The sequence below is a fragment of the Acomys minous genome, assembly GCF_964271855.1.
Source record: "Acomys minous genome assembly, chromosome: 13".
NCBI lineage: Eukaryota > Metazoa > Chordata > Mammalia > Rodentia > Muridae > Acomys > Acomys minous.
Genome location: NC_140495.1, coordinates 51,231,364 through 51,257,260, shown reverse-complemented (window position 1 = coordinate 51,257,260; position 25,897 = coordinate 51,231,364). Strand labels below are relative to the sequence as shown.

The window sequence follows — 25,897 nt, the reverse complement described above, 5'->3', positions numbered from 1 at the left end:
ATACACATACAAATGTGAAAATAATCTTTTTTTTTTTTTTAATTCACATATAAAACCCCAAGGAGCTGCCAGCCCTAAGCACTGGTCCCTGTGCATTCACTGCCCATGGACTTGGGGCTGCCTACTAGCTGGTAGGCATATTGAAGGCAGTTCAAACATGATCAACAAGATCAAAAGGCTCAGTTATTAGTTTGGATGTCTATCTAACTGTGGTTGTAAGTACTTCAATAGCACTATTACTACCAAGTAGAACCTTCTAAGGGTAAGTCCTGGTCTTGCTGCATTTACTGACAAAGCTCACAGTAATTCCAGGGTCCTCTCCAACCTGAAGAACAGGGACACGAGCGAATTCCTCCAAGGCCCCTCAGAGCAGGGAACATCTGAGGTCTGTTTGGTGCCTGTTGTCACAATGACCTCCTGGTGCTCCCAATTCTCATCCAACAACAAGGCTAGCTGAGTCAGTCACAGCGTCCTCTCAAGAGGCCTCATGACGTGCAAGAGCGCTAGACAGAAAGCCCCACCACACGGGGCTGAGAACACTCACTTTTTGTGCTTCTCTAGCCAGGCAGCGCTGTCCGTCAGCAAGCAGAAGTTCTCAGTGACTAGGAGGTCAAGGAGGCTGTCATGGTCAGCCTCTGCATACAGCTTGAGCAAGGCCGTGTCAATGTCTTCCTTGTAGCCATTTGCTACCTCTGTGCAGCGGACTTCATTCAGGTAGCTCATGAGGAAGCGCTTGCACTTGGCCATCTTCTCCTGGTCACCTTGTGTCAGTTGGTTGAGGTCTGCATACTCATGAAGAGGAGGGTGAGACCGGGTGAAGGAAGAGGAGGTGGGCAACAGGAAGGGGTAGAGAGAGATCAGCTCCCGGACATCCAGCTGGCTGCTTCTGCAATTACAGTGTCAAACTAAATGAAGCAAAAAAAAAAGAGAGAGAGAGAGAGAGAGAGAGCACACATAGGCACACTAACAACACTGGAGGGCTGTGCCTAGAGGCACATGTCAATGGGGTGAGTGCATCCAAGTGACCATCCTGATTTGCTAGTGCCAATGAAACACTACCAAACATGGTTCCAAAAAGAGCACAGGAGACAATGGTGAGGAACATATAGATGATTGTGGGGTGAGACATTAAGATATCTGTACTGTGAGGAAAGCCCAATGAGCCCTGGGATTCCTCAGGCAAGAAAGAACCATGCCAAGAAGAATGCGGTGCCAATCTAAGCCAGGACAAAAAGCATCTTCCTGATGCTAAATCCCAAACATAGTGTTCAGTGGTGCTTGAATAAGGGACTTTAGCCTACCCTGGGCCATGCTGCTACTAACATCTAGTAGGTAGAATCCAGGGCTGAACACCCTACAGTGTACCAGACAGCCCTGCTCCAACACACTCACAATAAAGCACCATCAGGCCTAAGAGCCAAGAGGGTTAGTCAAGACACTGAGGCCTATAGGAGAGTCCCTGGTACAGGAAACTTCCGCTCACTGCTTAAGACCCAGGGTGAACCTGGTGGAGGAAGATGCCTCTTCAAACACATGAGCTCATACAGCTCTTCAGAAGCAGGGGACCCGCTCATGCACTTGTACCCCTCATTCTACTACTTAGGCCAAGTTTGCTAAATGAGACGAAGACAGGCTGAGGATCTCCAGAGGAAGACACAGAGCTTGGGACGATCCGTGAGCAACGTGTGGGTTTTCTCATAGCTGCCAACTGCGATGAGCTGGCACAGTTATGGGGTGGAGTCTGAGGTCAAGTGAGACCATACAGTGAGAAACTCCGCAAAGCAGTACATGTCACAGAAGAAGAAGAGCAAGGCCAATCGCCCTGGAAGAGAAGCTTCTTACCAGTATGTCAGTTCTCAGTGACGCCGTGACAAGATGAGCAGCCACCAGCCTCATGCTGTACTGCTGAAGCACGAAAACCTCATCCTGATGACTGACAGGCCCAGCTTCTGCTCTCTCAGCAGAGCAGGGAAATTTCTAGGCATGCATTCATGGACATTCATCTGCTATCTTAGACTGACCCACAGGAAGATGCATTGTCATGCACCTATGATGTGGAAGTCAAGAGCACTGACACCACCAGGGCAACACAAGATGGGAGCTGAGGTGCACGTGAGTAAGGGATCTACTCAAACTGAAGACAGCCAGTCTTTCAAGGTGCAGATGGCGGCAGCAACTGGACTGGCCTAGATAAAAGCATCACTGGGAATCACTCCTCAAGAAATTACTTCTTCCTTCAGAAACCTGTTCTCTACCCCCCATGTTGAGACAGGGGTGTATCTGCTGTGTGTGCCAGCACATGCTTGATGTATAATCATCCTTCAGAAAGCCACCAGAGAGGGTCCTGCTAAGTCCCCCGAAAAGCACATGGTCTATACAGAGCTTCCTATACATGTTGTCTGCTAGGAAGCTCTAGACTACAGAATGTTCTAGTGAACACTGTGCTTTAGGATACTTAAATACTATGATCACAGCAGGGGGATGCTGAGTAAGTCTGTGAGTAACCACGGTCTCAGGAATGCACTGATGAGACCAAATGACAGACACAAGGGCAGGTGTGATGACAAAGGTGTGATTCCTACATATATGGGTAAGGAAAACCAAGAGTAGGAGAGATTGTGAGAAGGCAAGAGAACAAAAGAAAAGGAGAGAGGACAAAAGAGAGAACGAATGTCTGTACGGGCCCACAGGAGAACCTTACAACCACAGAACCAATTGGAATGGCATACAATTATCTTCCTAAACGTAACTCACTTCCTGAGTAGGCCAACTGGTTACAAAACATCTTGGAAGTACATGAGATGATAAAAAAGGGTTTGTAAGTTTTCCCCAAGGCACTTGCTTCCTCCAAACTCAGCTTATAGTGAAATCCCTGGAAAGGAGGGAGCAAGAATACATGCTTCTCAGAACCCACACTTCTAACAATCCCACTCAAGAAACCTGTTGCCCTGGTACCTTCAAGGACTCTCCTTAGCTCGGCAACTCAGGAGTCGGACAGTGTGACTACTAAGCACAGGAACCCTTCAAAGGTGTGGGCTCCCACAAACAGCCCTGACCATCCTACCTGCATCTTCATCTGGTTGTGCCACAACTCCCCCTTGAAACTGCACAGATGATGGAGGTTCCCAGGACGGGGGGACACTGAGTGACAGTCCTGCTACCAACACTTCAAATTACCTGAAGAGCTCCTTCGCTTCCAGGAACTGGAGTTGTGCAAACTGTATAAAGCCTGCCTGCTGCAGAATCCTCCTGTACATTACCTGTAAGGAAATGGGATCAATCATCTGATCGTAGACACCTTAAAACCGCCAGCAAAGGGGCAGGTTGCATTTGTCATCCACATCCCAATTTCTTATAGTCCAAAGAGATAAAAAGTTACTAGTTAAAGGAAAATAAAATGTACTTGAATATATATAGTTATCTGGAGACTCACAGTATCAACATATGTTCAAGTACCTTACAACAGAATTGTATCCCATAGAATCTATGTACATCATTCTACATGCTTTAGGTCACATCTGGACTATCTGTATTACATAGCAAGATGTAAATCTAATATAAACAGTTTTTATATTATGTAGTTTAGGGAATAATGTCCAAGAAAACAGTCTGTACATTTTTGGTCCAAATGCAAATCTTTCTTCTCGTGGTGCACGCAGAACCTCATGCATGCAGGGGAAGTGCGAGCTGAACACAAGGCAACACACATAGGCACGTATGCACACATATGTATATACACAGAAGCATGCCTATACATGTACACACACACACACACATAATGTGCACACATACAGACAGACATTCTCATAGATTTGATTGATCCCATGAACCTATAATGTTCCGCTTCATCTCTGCTCTCAATTCGCCAGGCTTTTGTGACCACTTCAGTCTCTGGTTGCATAGGGGGAGAGCAACAACCTCAGATGTCCTGGCCTGTTCTTCCACACTCCTCTGAAAGTGACTTTGCAGGAGTATTTCTCCTAGCATTCCTCAGACACAAGGCTGGTCAAACATACGCTGAGGCTGTGCTGTGTGCCCTGTCTCCTAGGGATACATGGCTTATATGAAAACAGGATGTCTAAAGTTCTTGCAGTAAATTATCAGCTCACCTGTACATGGACCACTGTAACCCAACTTAACTGATCTGCAGGACTCTTCCATTCTTGTAACACCCAGAAATAACAGCATATACACATTTGGGCTGGAGAGATGGCTCAGATGCTCTTCTGGAGGACCAGGTTTGACTCCCAATATCAACATGGCAACTCACAACTGTCTATATCTCCAGTTCTAGGGGATTGACACCCTCACACAGACAGACACGCAGGCAGAACATCAATGTACATAAAATTAAATAAATAATTAAAAGAAAAGGCTGGGTGGTGATGGCATATGCCTTTAATCTCAGAAATTGGGACACAGAGGCAAGCAGATCTCCTGGTTCAAGGCCAGACTGGCTGACATAGTGAGTTCCAGAACAACCAGGGTTACACAGAGAAACCCCATATCAAAACACAAAAACAACAAAACAAAACAAAAACAAAGAACACCATGCACTTCAGAAGCACCAATCCTTTCCTCTCTTCTCTCACTGCCCACTTCTGAGCTCTGTTAAGGTTTGTCTAAAATGGTTTCTGGACCCATCTGGTTGCTTGTTCTTCTGTATGCCAGCAGCATCATCCTGGCACTCTGTCCCCCAGTATTCACCTTTCTCTTTGGTACTAATGCTTTTCCTTCTAACCTAGAATGCCAAGAGGTCCTTGAATATAGGGTATGCCCATTACTTACCTGAACACCAATTTATCACTTCTCTCCGTATATTCAGAGGTTGCTGATCTTAAGGACTCTCTGGTCTACTTTTATATCACTCACTGACCCAGTGTTAAAGATGAGAAATTCTATTTAGAGATAAGTTTCTACCTGAAAGTGACTAAAGTAACAAATGGTTGAGCCATGATCTAAAACTAGACTTCATCAACACATTCTATTGTGTTCTATTTTTAGAAAAATCTTGTTCTCTCAAATCAAGTTTAAAAAGTTTTCCAATTTTGTGTGTGTGTGTGTGTATGTGTGTATGTATGTGTGTGTGTGTGTGTGTGTGTGTGTTTATATACACATGTGTATGTGAAATCATTTGGATTATTGGGGATCAAACAGAAGTCCTTATGAATGCTAGACAAGTGTTCTGCTGCTGAGCTACATCCCAGTTCACCATGGTTTAAGGAGCTCTCCAAGTACACCAACAGTTCCTTCAGGGTGTTGGGATCAGCACAAGCACACCAACAGTTCCTTCAGGGTGTTGGGATCAGCACAAGTACACCAACAGTTCCTTCACGGGTGTTGGGATCAGCACAAGCACACCAATAGTTCCTTCACGGGTTTTGGGATCAGCACAAGCACATCAGCAGTTCCTTCATGGGTGTTGGGATCAGCACAAGCACACCCAGTTCCTTCACGGGTGTTGGGATCAGCACAAGCACACCAATAGTTCCTTCACGGGTTTTGGGATCAGCACAAGCACATCAGCAGTTCCTTCACAGGGACTGGGATCAGCACAAGCACACCAACAGTTCCTTCGGGTGTTGGGACCAGCACAAGCACACCAACAGTTCCTTCATAGTGTTAGGATCAGCACAAGCACACCAACAGTTCCTTCAGGGTGTTGGGATCAGCACAAGCACACCAACAGTTCCTTCAGGGTGCTTCACGGGTGTTGGGATCAGCACACTGCTTACACTGCCTGTCTCCCTCCTCTCCATCTACCTTTATCTTTCTTCTCTGGAAACAGCCATTTCTGGCCCAACAACTGACTATCCTACCTTGTAATAAGCAGAAAACAAAGTCCTGCTGTCCAAGATGCAGTTCTATTTCTGGAAGTAGAAATAATACGAGCCATCCTTGCAGCAAAAGGATTAAAAGGATCCATCAAGTATAGGAGAGTTCTTAGCCATATCCAGGCTTGCCACAGAGAAATCAGTGACAGTAGTGTCTTTGTGAGGCCATCAGACTCAAGTGCCATCCCTGTGTCACAGTGTCCTCCTACCTCTCCACCCCCACCCCCAGGAGGGAGACAGAACTACCAAAACCTTCACAAGCTGCCATTCATCAGGATGCTGAAGTGTGAATGAGTCCTCAAAGTTACCTCCAAGTTCATGGTAACAGCATTTGGAGGTGCAGTGCCTGCGATGCAGTTAGGGTGGGATGAGCTCAGAGCCAGCACACTTACTTCTCACTATGGGATGCTGTGGGGTTGGCAGGTGTGAGTTGGACATGGGCAACATGAGCTGTCCAGAAAAGAGGATGGGACCAGGTAATGAACCATTTCACCTGGACAACGATGCATCTTTGGAAATCATGGCATATGGGACTGCGCGCACGCGCACACACACACACACACACACACACACACACACACACACACACACGGCTCACGGAAAATAACACCCAAATAACAAGAGAGTTGAACTTGCAGCATTACAGGCAGGGATCAGACGCAAAGGGACAGAACCCTGTCCCCGACACACATATAGCAGGGTGGAAAGCAAGAGAACTCATGTCATCTCATCAGGCATTGGCTATGTACCTCTGCTCTCAGAAAGGGAAAAAAATTCAGACATAGAACATTGAAAATGTCCATAAGAAAATGCTGCATATTCTGAGTGCAGTGCACATGATGCTTGTACAAGGACACGATAACCCTTCAACAGCAACTACACACAGTCCCATGGCTGCACACTGCCCATGCAGCTCCTCTTCACTCTGTCACAGCCCTCCCTGCCTGCATTGTGTGAACAAGTGAGGTATGAAAGCACCAGCTGTCAGGAGCTTTGTGCCTTTGTGTTTGCTGCCCCCTGCTGAATGCCAATAGGTCAGTGCTACTCCAGCAAGTTAGGAGCAGGGATAAGAACTTTACACACAGAGACCTCTCCTTCCAAACCCCTAAACCATCGTGATACAGGCTCTTTTCATTCCCCGGCAGAAGCTGCGTTTGCTTTCTGAGGCAACTTACATCCAAACACATCTTTTCAGCTACAGGAACCAGTCATGGGTAAAATCTGACTGGCTATAGTTTCTAAGAACTGTCAGTGATTGACTCAGATGATAATAGAAAATGTCTACACACCATCGTAGTTGTGGTTTGTGGAGTCTTGTTCTTACTCTTTTTGCAGCACAAGGGATGAACACAAAGCCTCACCCATGCTAGGCAAGGACGGATGCCACTTTTACTTCATGACAGGGTTACCCTAAATTCCCAGGCTGGCACTGAGTTCACTCTGTATCTCAGCTAGGACTTGGATTTGAGGTCCTCTCACCTCAGACTTTACAGGTCTATGCCTCCAGGTTCAGCTAACATGTTTTAACACTCTCAAATATGTAGGGTGCCCTTCACAACATATCCTATCACGTAGGAGTATTAGGGAATGTGATTGATATTGATTGTATTTATCATATCAATAGCATTTAAAGTTAATATTTCTTCAGTGCACCATGTGTTTCCTCCTGGCCAGGTGTAGCGATCTGTGTTGGTGGTTCCTATACTTGGAAAGCTGATGTTTTCTAAGAGAATGAAGTGACTGAGCTCCTGGAATGAGAGGTACTTTATTCACTTTGCGGGCAAAGCATTGCCTACAGATGATAAAAACAAAACCAGCCAAAAAAAAAAAAAAACACACTGGGCCCCACCCTACCCCTGTACCTTTGGACATTGTGACATGATAACATGTGATCTACAAATGGATTGTAAATGTGTTTATAGCTATCCTGGATGTATGTGTCCCCTGTATGCTGTCTGCAGGAAGGACACGCATGCAAATTAACTCAACCCCACCTCAACAAATACGAACTAAAATCAGAGAGAGGTTGGCCTGACCTAACTCTTCCAGTTTATAAGAATCCTGGTCATAGCTGGGTGTGGTGGGACATGCCTTTAATCCCAGCACTCAGGAGGCAAAGGCAGGCGGATCTCCATAAATTCAAGGCCACCTGATATACAAAGGTAGTCCAGGACAGGCAGGCCTGTTACACAGAGAAACTCAAAACCAAACCAAAAAAAAAAAGTTAAGGAAAAAGAAAAGAAAGAAAGTATCATGTTCATAACTGCTCTCAGACTGAAGAAGGGAGTTGACCTCAAATATAGCCTATATATCAAATAAGAAACTGGCAAGCTGACCTTCCCACCGTCAGCTATGCAGTCTCAGTTAAGCAATCTGGGTGCTCTGCAACCTGCTTCCTTACCTATAGATCATGAGATGTGCTGCTAAAGTTATACAGCGGGCACAAAGCTTGTGCATGGTCTTATGCAGAGCGAGCCAGATGAGTGTGGTTAAATCTGAGTGCTTTCTAGCTTGCTCTTACAGGCATGCTTTCTCGTGACCAGTTAATTACCAACCTGAAATTTCTCTTTCGGAATGTTCCTCCGGGCTCCTTTTGCCAAGACCAAAGCCTCCTCCACTCTCCGGTTTGCTAACAGATCCTGTATTTGTTTTTCTAGAGGTAATGGAACCAAGATGTAAACTCCTTTACTTGTGGCAACAATCACTCTTCCTGAGGGAAGAAAAGAAAAATGTTAGCATTGTTGGAAAGGGGAAAGCATTGCCTCCCTCAACACATCACTGCTTTCCCGATCCTGGCCCCTTCTCTGACCTGCTAATCATTCCCCCAGCTTTTCCAATACCACTCCACATGAAATTATGGAGGGATGTCGTCCTTTCAGCCACCTTCACTGACAGATGTTGGGAAGGGTAAACTTTAATGTCACATTGCTGAAGAATAAAATGTGCTCTTTATCCCTTTTCTATGTGAAAGTACCCACTGATACACATATGAAGAGACACATGACACTGGGTCCAGTGAAGCTGCAGAGTGCCATCTTGGAACATCATCAAAACCGCACTGATAATTGTTTCCTTGCAAAGTTGGTTTATGTAAACGAAGATGTTAATGCAGTGTTTTGAGCGATGAAGTACTCCATGCTTCCCTCCGCCCATACACCACTCAGTCTTTCTGCTCACTTCCTGATTTCACTGTCATCCTGCCAGCTTTCTTTGTCCTTCACTGTAACCCTTGTACCCAAGACTCTACAGCATTAGTCCTCAACCTGTGGGTCTCACGCTTTGGGGGTCGGCCAACCCTTTCACAGGGTTTGTCTAAGACCATTTGAAGACGCAGATGTTTACATTACAACTCATAACTAGCAAAATTACAGTTATGGAGGAGTGACGAAAATAATTTTACGGCTGGAGGACAGTCACCACATGAGGAGCACAACATCAGGAAAGTTTCTTCCTTCCTTCCTTCCTTTTTTAAGACAAGGTTTCTCTGTGTAGCCTTGGCTGGTCTGGACTTGCTTTGTAGATCAGGCTGGCTTTGAATTCAGAGATCTGCCTACCTCTGCCTCCCCAAGTGCTGGAATTACAGGCATGAGCAAGATTTCTTTCTTTTATTTTTGCATGTGTGTGTGTGTGTGTGTGTGTGTGTGTGTGAGAGAGAGAGAGAGAGAGAGAGAGAGAGAGAGAGAGAGAGAGAGAGAGAGTGTGTGTGTTACAAATACACAGGGGCCCACATACAGCTGTGAGAAGCCTGGTGTGGGTACTGGGACCCAATCCTGGGTCCTCTGCAAGAGCACCAAGAACATTTAACTACTAAGCCATTTCTCCAGCTCTGTTTATAAGTCTTCTCTCAGCATAAGCCCCAGCTCCTAATGGGTCCTCAGTAACATTAACTGTAGGAAGACTACAGAAAATGTTAAGATTTCTATTTCAACAGCTACCTTCAAAGTCCTGTAGGATGTGTCCTTCCTTAAAGGGTAGGGTCTGTTTCTGTTGCTGATCCAGCATGCTGTGGACTGTGATGAATTCGTCATCGAGTGCTATGACGTACGGGAAGCAAACAGCTGCCCCAATCACATTCTCTGACCAGTGCACAGGAGCACGCTGAGAAATCCCGGCCACAGTGGCAAACATACCTAGAAAAATAGAAAGACGGTATCTTCAAATAACTATGTGGTATTCCTTGCCATAGAAATGACTGGATGGAATGTAACTTGCTCACTCAATTCTCCTACAGGTTTGCATTTTTAAAACAATAGAATATACTCATGTGCAAAGAACCATGTATGACTTTATCACTGTGAAGAGAACCATCTTATTCAGAATGCATATCATATCTGCTTCTAATTGCAAACAAGATTTAAAAATGTGGGCATGTTCAGCACACAGGAGAAAGCTACTTAGACAGTGTCACAAGCTTTCTTCTATATCCCCTCCTCCACCCAGCTTACCTCTACGCTTCAGCTGTTTTTCACACATACTTGGTCAACATTTCTACTGTGCACTCGCTACATGCTAGACACTCCACGAAGTGTCCTATGAGAAGCTGGCTAAGCTTAGAGTTGAGGTCTGAGCACTGATGAGCTATGTATAAGCTATAAGAACACGCATGCTGCACCACAGAGAACTGAGTTTTGATTCAAGACAGGCTGCTGGAAGCCTTTGCCCATAATAAGCTTGTGCCCGTTATGTGTACTGTACACAAGGCACTGACTTTGGGGATTACTGAGGAGAATATTTTGACCAAGGTGTGTCAATCCATTTTAACATCACCTTTTAAAAATTCACACTGTTGCTTCCAAATGCTTAGATACCACTGAAGCAATCAAGTGACTTCAGTTATATAACATGGGGTGGGAGTATAGGGAAGTATAAAGCGGGGGGGGGGGGGGGGGGTGAGAACACATCGCTTTGGGCCACTCCTGAGGTAGCACACCCTAGCAGGAGCATGAAGCAGGACTAGGTCACTCACCTCATGAGCCAAGAAGCAAACCCAGAGAAGTGGGGAGGGAGGAACCCACCTGAAGGACTTTCCTCCAGAGTCTATCAGAGTCCTCCAGAGTGGTTCTCAACCTGTGGGTCATGACCCCTTTAGGGCACCTGTTGAAGGATCCTTTCATGAGGGTTAGCTAAGGCCATTGGAAAACAGATATTTATATTATGCTTTATAACAGTAGCAAAATTATTCTTATGAAGTAGCAACAAAATAATCTTACGGTTGAGGGTCACCACAAGATGAGGAACTGTATTAAAGGGCTGAAACATTAGGAAGGTTGAGAACCACTGATCTAGAGGATCTACCATTTTCCAATGATAACTCTAGAGATTAATACTCTAACACAGGGAACCTCCGGGGACACACACGCATTCTGCTCATAGCAAACAGTAACTTCAAGCATATAAAACAGCATGCTAAAATGCTGAGGAAGCTATGCACAGCTATGAAAAAGACAAAGCTGGGGAGGTTAGTACTATCATCGGAATCAACCAAAGAGGCCGAAAGGGAGAAGAAATGAATGGCAGAGCTGGTAATGCAATGTCACCTCTACCAAGACAGAAAAATACAAGCTGGCAAGGGATAAGAGTGGAGCCACCCCAGGGGTTCTGCTGAATTCTGGGTGAAACAGCCATGCTCAAAGCAATGAGACCCCATAATAACATGGAGACCCCCAACACTGTCAGTCAGGGTCACTGTACTTACCTTCTCAAGGGAATCACACAGTGCAGAGGTCTTGGCTAATGTTTCTGACATAAAGAGGGCAGAAACCAGGTGCTAAGAAACACAGCTTCTGCAATTTCATTGGAATGAAGAAGCAGAGCACTAACCAGCAAATGAGGTTAAGTCAAGCCAGAAGAGCATCTCTAGGAAGAGGGGCACTAGCTATTGCTAACTCTCCTCCTGCCAAGCAGGCGACGAAGTCTGTTGCTTTTATACTACTACTGTAGGAGCCCAAATGTTGTCAGTACGAAACCTAAGGGATTTGGTGAAAAGGGCACAGCACACCAACTTTTGCACACCAACTTTTACAACCACTCATTTTGGCCATGCCCCTCCTAAATCCAAGCCCACCTGTGATCTAAGCTCAAGCTGGAGAAAAGCCCACATAACACAAAGAACAACTGAATTATTTACGTTGTCTGAGAAGCACTATCACAGGTGTGGTAAAAGTATTATAAAGTTTGGTTAACTTGCCTTACAAAAGGTCAAGTGTGATCTCTTATGAAGAAAGTGGTCACAAGTTACACTCAAGGAGAAAGGCAGAAGGAAAACAAATTAGGTGTCATGCTGAAAGGTACATTTACACTCTTGATAGTAATTTGCTTGAACTCTTAATTTCTGGAGCCATATAATGATGTTTTTGCAGAACCTGTTAGCTACATAAGGCATAGGTAAGAGACCTTAAGAATAATCTTTCTATTTGCTTATAAGCAGAACGACAACTAAGTAGGCTGATTCATTTAGTATGATGCTCATGGAGCTGACACATAGTAAAGTTGGGGGGAAGTGCACCCAAAATATGACTGTCCTTTCCCTTTAACATAACATAATAACCAAGAGAGGAACTTGGAACTCTCTGACACTTTCCCTGTGAAGCCTTCAGAGGCAGAGCAGCCAGGGCTACACCAGAGGACAGACACTTCTCCATGTGTATTAGAAAGCGAGTGTCTTTTAAAGGTAGTCACAAAGTCAGCAGGGAAGGGCTCTGCCAACAGTCATATAAAAAACCACAGCAACTGAATTGGTTCTTTATATGCTAAGACAGGAGACCACATGGGTAATATCAAAAAATATAGATGCCTTTGCCTATAATCTAGAAGACAGGGACATCTCCATAAAGTAATACCTAAAAAGCGAACACACTGGATTATATAGAACTTCGTAGAAAGAGATTTCAGAAGGCAAAAATCAGAAACAAACACCTAAAAGGTAAGTGGCAGACATGTTGGTGTCTCAAATATATAAAGAATACCAAACAAGTCCAGGGGTGACAGAAAGTTTGGGATGGGGGTTTGGTCCAATGAGTGGCAGGACATGTGCTTGGCACAAATGAAGCCCTGAGTTCTTTCCTAGCAAAGAGAAAGAAGATAGATAGATAGATAGATAGATAGATAGATAGATAGATAGTAAATAAATAAGCCAGACTGAAAACATACAGGACAGGTAATCTCTACAAACCTAAAGAAGCACAATAGACTCCTAAACAGAAGGAATTCTCAACCTGCTCACAGGTAAAGTGCTACACTACCACAGACACAAAGTTCCTGGCAGTATACTCTGTTGGCCAAACCTGGGGAAAAGCACTGGCCATCTGTCACCAGAGACAATATAAAATAACCCTAACAGAGGGAGACATGGTAATGTCCAGCTTAGCTCACATACACTTATGCTCTCACTCAACTAGTCTAGAAAGCTCTGCTATAAATCTGCTAGGGGGAAAAAAAGCAAATCTGAAAACAACAAACAAACAAACAAATCAATGGTTACCTAAGGGAGAAGGCTAGACGTGTCAGGATACAGGCTAGATCCTCTGTGGGGCTCTAGCTCAGGAGTGCTTGCAGGAGGGTGCACAGAAGGGAACCGGGTGTGGTGGAAAGGTGACAGTAAGGTGAAGAAGAACGGGTCCTAACATGATCTTATGATGCAGCTATCCTAAAAGGTGGACGTCCTAGCACTGTCCATCGACAGGACCTAGGAAGATGGACAAGAGCCCGAGCACCCAGACCATGCTCTGTAAGCAGCAGGGCTCTGGGGAGGAGTGGCTTGACACCAGATCTGGTACAGGAATATACGAGATGTGACGCTGTAAGATTTCTGAAGACACAGCAAAGTAGTTCTGGGATCTACAACATAAGCTCACAGCAAGCATCAGTGGAACCTCCACACCACAAATGTTTTAAAGGACCCTTGAGTTTACAATAAGGCTCATTTAAAAATATCCCTAGAAGATAGGAGGGACTTTACCATCTCACCCTGACTTAATACAGAGTGCCTGGGAGATGCAGAGTTTTTGAGAGAAAGTTTGCTTTGCGAAGTATTTCTAGTGATATATGAGGGGAAGAACAGACACAAATACAATGTTGCTCGTTGTCGGGCTAATGATGCCGTTGGCCTAGGTCATTACCAGCATTATCTTCACAAAAAGGGACAAAGGCAAACAAACTCCTGATAGGCCCCCACACTATGAAGTTCCTTGTTTCCCTCACAAAGCAAGCACAAGAACACCTTAAATCTCCTAATTATCTACTTGCAGTGAACAGAGGTCTGCATGGTCAGAGTGGCATGTTTAACCACTCTATGGGGATAAAACTATCAAAAATCCAGAGTGTAAGAAACCATCCAACTTCTTCAGCAATGGAAAAAGGGAAAGTGAAGGGAAAAGTAAGAGAGAGGGAAGGAAGTAAAGAAAAGTAAAATGTAACAAACCTATCAGCCAATTACAATGGTTCATACAATTATAGAAAGGCAGTGATTGCATCCAGAGCCATGGATAGAACAGAGGGCAAGAAAACTGAAAGCACAACAACAATCACAAAACCACACAGATATTTAAATATCTGTGTCCGTTTCTATTACATATGATTAAATAGGAGGAATATAATGTGCCTAAGTGCATTTGATAGTATTTTGAATATTTAACATCATTGTGGATTTTCATTTACATACATGTATCTATAACTTTGAATCATATTAAAGTATTTACAGATTAAGTGCTAAGATGTCTAGAGTTACTTCAAAATAAGAAATGGGGAGAAGAGGCTGGAGAGATGGCTCAGAGGTTAAGAGCATTGGCTGCTCTTCTTAAGGTTCTGAGTTCAATTCCCAGCAACTGCTGAGATCTGGTGTCTTCTTCTGGCTTTGGCATGCAGGTAGAACACTGCACACATAATAAATAAATAAATCTTAAAAAAAAAATGGGGAGAAGGCAGGTATACAAAGGGACTGACAAGACGGAGGCCAGGGAACTGACATCACATTGGTTTCTTTATGCCCTGTTCATGTTCATAATGTGTGTGTGTGTGTGTGTGTGTGTGTGTGTGTTTGTGTGTTTGTATTAGTGTTTGTATATATATGTATATACAATCTTTATTGTATATAGTAGCCAATCTTTATATACACACATACATATGCATACACTACACACACATATACACATATACATATATATGCTTTCCATTAAAAAAAATCATTGTTTTAGAGCACAGGACATTGGAAACAAGCATTTTCTTCTTCTATCAAGGCATGAATAGACATGGAATTATCAAATACAGAATATGCCATCCGTCAAATAAAAGCAGCCACTCTGAAAGGCTACATTCTACGGTATGTATTAGAATCGTATTATCGTATGATTCTAATACACATTCCAGCACCAGCTGTCAACACAGTACAAGGCTAGCGGCCACCAGGAGGTGGGATGAGGTGCAAGATAGATGGCTAGGTGAAGCCTAAGGAATTTTAAGGCAGTGAAAGCAATTTGTATGATAGCACAGCACTGGTTACAAGTCATACATTTGTACAGACCTGTCAAATGTACATCACTAAGAATGAGCCCTGATATGAGTCTGAACTCTTATTAATGAGGTATTAATCAGGTTCACTGACCATATCTAAAATATCACATTGGTGGGAAAGGGTGACACCACATTTACAACCTGATAGAGTTTCGGCACACATTGGACTTGAGGAGCTGCTATGACCTGGCCACACATTTCCAATGCTGCCAGGCACTCATATGAGTACTATCGTGTGTCACATGTCACCTGGTCTACAGTAAATGCATGTGATTACTATGCCCCCTAGTGGCATTGTAGTCCTCTTAACTGACCAACAGATAGAATGACAAAATCACCTAATGGCATGTTTCTTAGAACCCTATCATTAAGTGACATACTTCACTATGGAACCCTCATTCTCCGACTGCAAGGTGTATCCAGAAGCCATAAGACAGCAGGCAGGATGTAGGTGCCAAGAGCAGTAACACCCCAGCCCTCCTCACCCAAGCCTCCTGGGCCAGCCAGCAGGAACTCCTGTCTGCCTATTCTCTTGACAATGGGTGGCTTCTCCTCGCTGCAGTAGGGAAACAGGTCCTGGGAAAGGCCTGTGCTGTAGTTGAGGATGATATACTGGGTAGTCAGGGCCAGGCATAGGAAGTAGCCATCCACAGCCACAGCAAGAGGCTGCTCTGGGGTGGACACTTCCTTGACAATCTGTACTCGGTCCTCATAGACCAGAAACATCTGGACGGTCCTGCGCTTCACGGAGATGATGCACACTTCCACGCAGAAAGGGTCCCCATTCACAGGGTTCTCGTTCACAGCAAATGTTGTAGCCCCTTTGATGCGGGCTCCGGAAGGGACTGGCTCCAGGTTCAGCATGTTAACCAGGGTGATGGAGTTGTCACAGAGAACCAACAGCCTATTGAGAGCTGAGGCCGCACACAGCTCGTTTACAGGCTTCTTGAAGCCCAGGTGTCTGTGCAGCTGTTTGGTGGCAATGAACGTAGCTGTCCCTGTAGGCGTGGTCTTCTCCTCCAGCAAGAAGTGGTAAATGAAGCAGTCGTTGGTGCCAACATACAGATTCCTGCCACAGCACTCCACACATTCGATGCTGATGTGCTCTTTGTCGCCCATCAGCAGCTCCCGTTCCACTGCAGAGACCAAGGTGAAGGCCTTGATGTTCATCATGTCTACTGGGTGATCTGTGGGAAGATGATAGAAAGTTCTAATCTTAGAGGAAGAAGGAAGAAGCAGAAACTAGGAGGATTCTATCTCATAAAACAAAATACAAGAGCAGGGGAGGGAAAGAAAGGGGGCTGCTTTCTCCTGGCCCCATGATATATGTGTAACCCCAGCCACTGGGGTTAGCTAAGGTGGTAAGGTCACACATCAAGGCCTGTCTGTCTCTAGGCCACAGGACTTTCTCAGAGCCCCAGGGACAGCTAGAGGGGGAACCTATAAAGACCTCTGCAATGAAATTCTGAGACACACAACTTTCTCTCCCTTTTTAAAAAACAGCACCATCTATTTGTCAAGACCAAATAAAATTACCAGAACTCACCTAGACAACTTTCTCATTTAAATGCTAATGAGTAAACCACAGATATTGAAATGTGGGCTTGGAGACATCTAAGCCTGTAAAAGCTGAAATAATACAAAATATGTCTTCCTTCATTGGTTGATCAATCAGGGCTGTCTTTTAAAATGGCAGGATAAAGTGAGTCTGCCACTTAAAATATGAATTGTATCTCACGCGTTTTGGAAAAAACAGAGAAGCAAGCTTTGAGCACCTACAATTACCCTCCTCTTATTTAACTTCATAAAGCAGGTTGTATATAATTCTAGTCTGTTTTCCCTCAGCATAGAGAGAAACTATACACATTGTGGTGAAGAGCATCATGCAAAGTCAAATACCTCCTGTTTAGTGAAGACGGTGAGCAAGAAAGAAGGAGTGGGGTGGGGGTGAAAATAGCATTATAAGGCAAGCACTGCCTCGTGAAAAAGCTATTAATTCTATGTCACTTAAAAACAAATGCAGTACTGTCTCATTATCGGCCAGCTCAAGTCTTGCTGATGGCAAATTTCTTCACAGATATCTTTAAATAAAATTTTAAAATGAGAGGGCTGGAGAGGTGGCGCAATGGTTAAGAGCACTGGCTGCTCTTCCAGAGGAGCCAGGTTCAATTCCCAGCACCTACATGACAACTAACAACCAACTACAGCTCTAGTTTCAGGGAATCTGATGAGCTCTTCTGGTCTTCCTGAGCACCAGGCATCTCATGGTACATAGACATACATGGAGGCAAAACCCTCATGTACAAAATTATACCAATTTTTTTTTTTTTAATTAAAAGCCGGCTCTTTTCCTTCCATGTTGCTATTTGAGGCAGGGTCTCTCGTAGCCCCCTTAGTCTTGAACCCTGAGCCTCCTCCTTCCAATACCAAGTACTAAACTAACTAGGCATGTCACTATACCTGCTGAGAGTCTGCTCTTATAATTAAACAGTAATTTATAAGACAAAAAATGAGATAGCCAGACCAGAGGGATGCTTTTTGTCAAGCCTGAAGACCTGAGTTGGACCCCATGAACTGATATGGTGGAGGAAAAAAACCAGCTCTCCCTAGCGTCCTCTGATCTCTATATGCACACTGTGCCAGCATGCCCTTTTCCACAAAAATAAAAATTTTTAAAAATTCTACTGTAAAAACATTAGTTTTCCTAATGAACATACAGACACAGACACACATTGTTTAGTTAGCATCTGTAGGTTCTAATGAGCACACACGCAGACACACACACACTCACACACACACGCACACATTGTTTAGTTAGCATCTGGAGGTGCTCCTGTAAGAACTGGCTGCCTTGTGTGTCTCCCCTTAGGCTCTTAGGAGATGTCTTCTAAACCTAAACTCCAGAATGGTAAATTTATTCCTTATGGTTCCCCATGGGTTCAGTACCAGAGAATTTGGTATTGCCCATGTGTTTCTAAAGATGTCTACTCTCTAGCCTTGGAGACAATAGTTCTACGGGCTTCTCAGGCCTTGCTTCTCTCTCTTCACAGCATACAGCCAGGGTTGGGAGCCCAGATATGAGGCAGGTTATGAACTATGCAGAGCACAAGCTATGCTCTGACTTCACGAACACTGTTTGCCAACGCAAGCAGAGGGTTCTCTATGCAAGTTCTGTTAAACATTTGAGAATTATATAATATAAATTCTGCATTAAAAATTTATTTAGCCTCTTGTATAGGTTTTCAAGGTAGACCTTGAAAGTCAGTAGCTAGCTGGAGACAAGCAATGTTTGTCTAATTAGATACACTTTAGATAAACAGGCGGTCTTCAATCACTTCAGAGATCTGCAGAATAAGACATTGAAAATGTTTTACTAATTAAAGACTTTTCTCACAGAGAGACAGATCAGCTCCTGGCAGCACCCACATTCTACTCCAAAGAAGATGATGAGCACCAAAGAACCACCATTGAGAGTTTGCTTCAAGTGTAGCAAAGCTGGCCACTAGGCTATAAAGCTACTCGTGACTGCTGACAGCACACTGTGCAACGGGATACAAACAGGACACTGGAAAGCCAACTACCTAACTTTGCCAAGACAAGGTAGGGCAATCCTTCAAAAGTCCTACTTCCCAGAAAAGTCTACCAGATTCTCTGGGCCGAGCATCTGAAGATAGATGCCCCACCAACACAGAGGAACCATGGATGACTATCCATGTAGCCAGAAGTCTCTGTCATTTTTATATATTTGGAAGCTGCTTGCTCTGCAATTTCTGTTACTCAGAATTTATCCACCTCGGGTCTCTGATGGGATTGAAGACTAGATATAGTCTTAGAGTTTTCTTTGTTATCAAATTCAGAAAGGAAAACTTATAAAAGAGGTGTAAAGTTTATAAAGGTTGACAGGTATAAAAGCCTAGGTTGTTTTGGATCTAAGAAAATATATGAGGGCCTAAGAAGATGTGCTATGTAGAAAGTGGCTTAAGTATAAAACTTTGGCCTCACCAAGATAGGAAAGATAGTTGAGTACTTTCTCCAAGGTTGCCAAATACAAATGGACTGGACATTGTAAATATAATTCTTTTTTTTTCCTTTTTTTATTATTTATTCTTATTACATCTCAATGGTTATCCCATCCCTTGTATCCTCCCATTCTTCCCTCCCTCCCATTTTCCCCTCCCCTATGACTGTTCCTGAGGGGGATTACCTCCCCCTGTATATGTTCATAGGGTATCAAGTCTCTTCTTGGTAACCTGCTGTCCTTCCTCTGAGTACCACCAGGTCTCCCCCTCCAGGGGACATGGTCAAAGGTGAGGCAACAGAGTATGTGAGAAAGTCATATCCCACTCTCCACTCTACTGTGGAGAATGTTCTGACCATTGGCTAGATCTGGGTAGGGGTTTAAAGTTTTACGGCCTGTATTGTCCTTGGCTGGTGCCTTAGTTTGAGCGGGACCCCTGGGCCCAAATCTGCCTATCATAATGTTCTTCTTGTAGGTTTCTAGGACCCTCTGGATCCTTCTACTTTGCCATTCTCCCATGCTTCTCTCATCTAGAGTCCTAATAGAATGTCCTCCCCTCTGTCTCAGTTTCCTGGTAAGTGAGTAAATATAATTCTTAACTGATAGTTCTCATAATTGTTCTTATTATCGTTTATTGATCTTACAGGGAAAAGTCACTTATTGGACTAAAAGTAGAAGGATGTTGGGGTACATTGTGTGAAGATGTATCTCTGTATATTCGATTGTTGATTGCTAAACTGGCAGATTGCTAGCCGATCTTGGTATTTATTTCTATGGCCCATCACTGGTCTCGTGTTTTGGAAATATTCATCCTTCTTCACTTGCCTATTGGTTGTAATAAAGGGCTAATGGCCAATCGCTGGGCAGGAAGTGGAGGGAGGAACTTCTGAGAGAGCGATGGAGGCTAGGAGAAGAACGGAGGCACAGGAGCGTCTCCTGTGGACCCAGAGGTAATTGGATGAGACTGAGCAAAAGAGAACAGAGAGATACAGCTGGGGGCACTCAGTACCAGGAAGCTAGACAGTGGCTGGGAAACTGCCCCAGCTCAAAGGACTAAGCTTTAAACTACTGAAAAGTCTCTGTGCCATTATTTATACCACTGGCGGCTCTAAAAGTCCCGCTATACCTAACAAATAAGGTGGCGAGGCAGGAGGACTGGGAGTTCGAAGTCAGCCTAACCCTAACGTATACTCACAGAGGCTGCCTGAAAAGACAGTAAGAGGGCTCACATTTTTGACCCAAGTTATCTGAATGTAATGGGAAACTAATAAAACCCCAGCACAGACAAAGCACACACACAGGCTTTTCCCTGAAAAGGTAAGATGCTATAGTAAGAACAAAGCTGCAGGTTATCACTGAAGGAGATTTTATTTTAAGCCCATGAAGTTAACAAAGCATATGGTAACTGCATGTGAAAATAAGAACAGAATACAATGAAAACCGCACTTGCCAGTGGAAGATTCCAAACTGCTAAGACTGTTCTGGCATTTTCTGTGAAGCCCTTGACATGACTGAGTAAGCTGATGATTCTGCCCACAGAGTTTGTTTCATGTTTACAAAGACAAAAGCAAGAAAGGAACATTGATCTTGTCTGAGATGAGAGAAAACTGGAAACATCCCAGCTTTCCACCACAAGACAGAGGGCTGCGCAGTGCAACAAGAAAAAAGACCTATAGCTGCATACATGGTTTAATACATTCATGGAAAATCTCTTGGTGAGAAGAAATAAGTCCAGGGGCGATGAGCCTGGAAAGGGGCAGATGACAGATTTCTAAGGTATCAAAAATGTTTAGTTTTCTAAATTGTATGTTGCTGTCATTATTCACTACATCTTTACAGATTATTTTTCTATATGTTATTAAACAGTAATCTTAAAACTTTTTATTAGTATACATTAATTATATGTGATGGGTTTACATTTTCTATTTTTAAACCATGTGTATGTGTGGGTATGTGTGTGTAACTTACACTTATGCATGTTCGTGTGTGAATGCAAGTGTGTTCATGTGAAGACTCACACTGGAGGCAGGAGGCCAATCATAGATGTTGCATCTCTTAAGCTAGCTTCTGTCTCTAGCTCCCATCATGACACAGGTGTGCTGGGATTACACACTCACACTACCACGCCTAGCTCCTGTCTTGTCACAGGTGTGCTGGGATTACACACTCACACTACCACGCCTAGCTCCCACCTTCTCATAGGTGTGCTGGGATTACACACTCACACTACCACGCCTAGCTCCTGTCTTGTCACAGGTGTGCTGGGATTACACACTCACACTACCACGCCTAGCTCCTGTCTTGTCACAGGTGTGCTGGGATTACACACTCACACTACCACGCCTAGCTCCCACCTTCTCATAGGTGTGCTGGGATTACACACTCACACTACCACGCCTAGCTCCTGTCTTGTCACAGGTGTGCTGGGATTACACACTCACACTACCACGCCTAGCTCCTGTCTTGTCACAGGTGTGCTGGGATTACACACTCACACTACCACGCCTAGCTCCCACCTTCTCATAGGTGTGCTGGGATTACACACTCATACTACCATGCCTAGCTCCCACCTTCTCATAGGTGTGCTGGGATTACACACTCACACTACCATGCTTAGCACACATCTTGTCACAGGTGTGCTGGGATTACACACTCACACTACCACACCTAGCTCCCATCTTGTTAAAGGTGTGCTGGGATTACACACTCACACTACCATGCCTAGCTTTATGTGGCTTCTACACATTTCAACTCAGATGCTCATGCTTGTGCAGCAAGTGCTTTGGCCCCCTGAGCCATCTCTCCAGTCCACATTATGACATTTCATATACAAATATAATGTATTTTGATTGATGCAATAGTGACATGACCGTTATGGGGGTAACACACACCATTTAATGAGGTTTAAACATTAATTTTCATGATACATATTATTATAAAATATTTACTTTCCCAAACTAGTTTAACCTTGAGAATAGAAAAAGATTCATTCAGTAAACTTTCTTGAAGTCACAACTTGCATGATTTTCATTTAAAATTCCATTTCATGGAAGCATATATTTATCACATATATAATTGCCCCATAATTTCTGTTCATCTAAATCCAGTACTTAGTTTGCATTAAATCCATATTTAAGGACCATTTCTCAAATATCAAAGACACTTGAAATCTTTAGGGGGCATCTCATAAACTATTAACCATAAATGCCTCTTATAATTATTAACAGACAAAGGACAACATGAGCATGTGGGAGACTGCTCACTGAAACAGATGTCCTACACCAGGTAAAGCCTACACTGGGTGACTGGCTGCACCTTCTGAGACAGCAGGCTTCATGAGGCCACTTACTTTCCTCTTGGGATGCTAGCCATAGCAAGGCTAGGGAGATGGCTCAGTGGGTAAGGGCACCTGCCACTAAATTGGATGACCTGAGTTCAATCCTGGAACCCACATGGTAGATGGAAAAAAAACCTATTGCTACAAGCTAGTCTCTAATCTCCACATGTGTATGTGCCCCTCACACACATGATAAATAAATGTAAAAACAAACAGAACAAAAAGCCACAGCACAAGAACAAACAAATGAAACAGAAGTATTGGATCCGTTATCTAAAAAAGAGGCTTGCAGATACATCATAATATTTTAATTTATGTACATATAAAATTAGATCAACTCCTTCTCTGGACAAAAATAAATATATTGGAAGAACATTCTGACAAAATGACATTGATTAAGATGGGTGCTTTACCAGAATAATATTACTAGCTGTATCACAGAACACGGACATTGAGAAGAAGGCCAGGTGCTCTGTGCATCTGGTAAAACAAGCAAACAAACAAAAAAACCCAAACACTCATATTCAATATTCTCGAGTTGCCTAACACTTTTAAACAAAGTAACTTCTTGAAAGCTCCTGGGAAGCTTTATGTGTACCAGGACATCATTGTTAGTACAGGGCGCAGGGTGGGGCTCCCCAAGGGGTGAGTTTCACAGCCTTGTAACTGAAGGTGCCTCCTATAATACACTACAGATTAATTATCTATATTTTAAAGACATTATATCTAAAATTAGCTTTGGTAACTTTTCCTCAAGTCACAGTAAATTTTGTTCTTTTGGGTTTTGGTTAATGGAGTTAATACCAAAAACGATCAGAAATCAAATGGCCATTCTGACATTTGGACCAGAGCTCGTTCAGATGGAAAGGTGGGCAACAATGTGGACTTTGCACCCAGAACACTAGGTCATTCTGTTCTTCAAAATGCTGTATAAACAATGCTTCTGTACGGAAGTCTTTTGGAATAGATAAAGGCAAGGCTGTCCTTGGAGAGACAGAGATAAAGACGAGGGTAGGGCAAGAAAGCAGGGGGAGGGGAGAGAAGGTGGGAAGAGAAGGAAGGAAACAAGGTCGAGATTCCTTTTCTGGAAGTAAAGGAACCGGTCAGATGTGCACATCCACAGACACAAAGTAGAACTCAGAACTGTCCGTGACAAGGCTCCTTTTATTGTCCCTGGGGCTTCTGTGGTGGGTTTAGGATCTTGACTGCACTACTTTGGGGGAGATTTCTCTCCACTAGAGAGCCCTAGCTTAGCACCCACCTGGATAGTACCTTCAAGTTCAAAGCTTTTCAAACAGGTGTTTGAAGCCTGGCCAGTGAGGACACCCCTCCATCTTGGCTACTTGGAGGCTGCAGCAGGATGACTACTTGAAACCCCAAGTTTAAGGCAATCCTAGGCAGCAGACCATGACCCTGTCTCCCTAACCCTACCTGTGGGGGGCAGGGGGAGAGGAAAACTGGGACTTTCGCTCATTTCAAATATTTCACATTGGGCTGCGGCAGTGGAAGCTAACTTTTTTTAAATTAAAATGAATTGTGTGTATAAATGCATGTCTATTTGTGCATGCTATGTGGGTGCATGCAGGGGGACAGAAGGGAGCATAGGGTCCCCTGGGGCTGGAGTTACAGGCCCTTATGTGCGGCTGATGCCAAGTCCTCTGGCGGAATAAGAGCAAGTGCTCTTAGCCGCTGATGCTTCTCTATAGCTTGGAAGCTGACTCTCAGTAGGGTCAGAGCTAGAGCCTGAGCTCTGAGAGCAGCTACCAGGGGAGAAGCTGGAGCATGCGCACTGGGGCTTGGAAAGGGCAAAGCATTGTGTAGGTCCCCAGAGCTCAAGTACAAACGAAGGATGGCAGTGGGAACAGTATGTGGCAGGCATCCTCAGTGCCAACTGAGAGTCTGAGTTCTGGCTATTGCATGGCCACCTCTTTGTAAGTGTGAGTCAGTTTAGCTACCTCTGCACACAGGGTTTGGACTCTGCTGCAGGTTTCCCCGACATTGTCATCTAGCCGGCTGAGGAGGACAGGGTAGCTCAACTCCAGTTGGTACTTGGAGAACTGAGGCTCCACGTTTCCCCAGCTGTACTGACTGAGGAGACAAGCTGACTTCAGTTTCTCGGAACTAAAGTCTTTCTGACTACAGCTGAGGCCTGGACCCATCAAGGTGATGGGCCCCATTGGAATTGGGCTTATAGGGATCCCTGAGGCCAGCAGGGCTCTTACTTCCCTGATGTGGGTCCCAGAAGTGAATCCTATGACCCCGCCTGTCTTGCTGAGACTCAGATACAGTCCTGTCATATCAGGATATACATTTACCTGACATAAATTGTTCTTGCTGAAAAGCACCCCAGTTTAGTGACTCAATCCTGAGGTTTGCTGGAAGCCAACAGCAAATATATTAGCTTGTAACCAAGCAACACTTGCAACATAAGTATAGAAGGGACAGCAAAAGGCTGGGTTAAAAAAAGTACTGGCCTGTTCCAATGATGAGAGTGGGGGCGGGGGAGGGAAGAAGACAGCGGTGGTCTAATTTGTCTTGATATTACCCTGGCACACATCTGTATCTAACTACCCCTAGGCTTGCTCACACAAAGGATAAAAATATAGAAATACAAGTTGTCTCCTTATCATGGGTTCAGATATGGAACCCATGGATATGGGATTCTAGTGAACTCCATATCAAAAGTATTCAGGACACATCACATAATATATATCATGCTAAGCTGTTATATGTCTGTACCAAACATGTTCATCTAGAGGTGACTTAAAGCTTTTGGCAGCGCATGTAGATGTTACACATAACTACTGTAGCATCTTACATTCTATAAAACGTAAGCCCCACAGAGTCGGTATCCCTGGAGAATCCTGGAACCCAAATCCATAGGTACTAAGAATGGCTGTGTTCATATATTTGTATACCATATACTCACATACTATATATTCAACATATAGTGTATGCATGGACCATACACACATACAAGTGGTATGTATACATGTATGACTAGTGTGTATCTAGGCACAAACATGTCATTTTCATCCTAATGAGCTGCATCAATGGTTATAGCTGAAGAAGCAAAGGGGTATGGAGAAGTAGAAAGGGGGGGAGGTAACAGGGGTCTTCCAGCACTTCCCACACAACACTGTCTTCAACAAAGAACCTTTAAACACCAACAAAGAGTTATCACATGCCTATGAGATTTCA

General features: G+C 44.1%; 1 protein-coding gene across 3 annotated transcripts in view; it reads right to left on the bottom strand.

Moving 5' to 3' along the window:
* The window catches only part of TGFBRAP1 (transforming growth factor beta receptor associated protein 1), a 44,400-nt gene that overhangs the window by 12,622 nt on the left and 5,881 nt on the right, over positions 1-25,897 (bottom strand). For all 3 annotated transcript variants that reach the window (XM_084754592.1, XM_084754593.1, XM_084754594.1), the window contains exons 2-6: positions 15,827-16,528; positions 9,770-9,964; positions 8,390-8,544; positions 3,178-3,260; positions 545-886 (exon numbers count right to left, since the gene is read on the bottom strand). In XM_084754592.1, the coding sequence (XP_084610718.1) occupies positions 545-886; positions 3,178-3,260; positions 8,390-8,544; positions 9,770-9,964; positions 15,827-16,528 (1,477 nt within the window). The remainder of the gene's footprint in view (positions 1-544; positions 887-3,177; positions 3,261-8,389; positions 8,545-9,769; positions 9,965-15,826; positions 16,529-25,897) is intronic.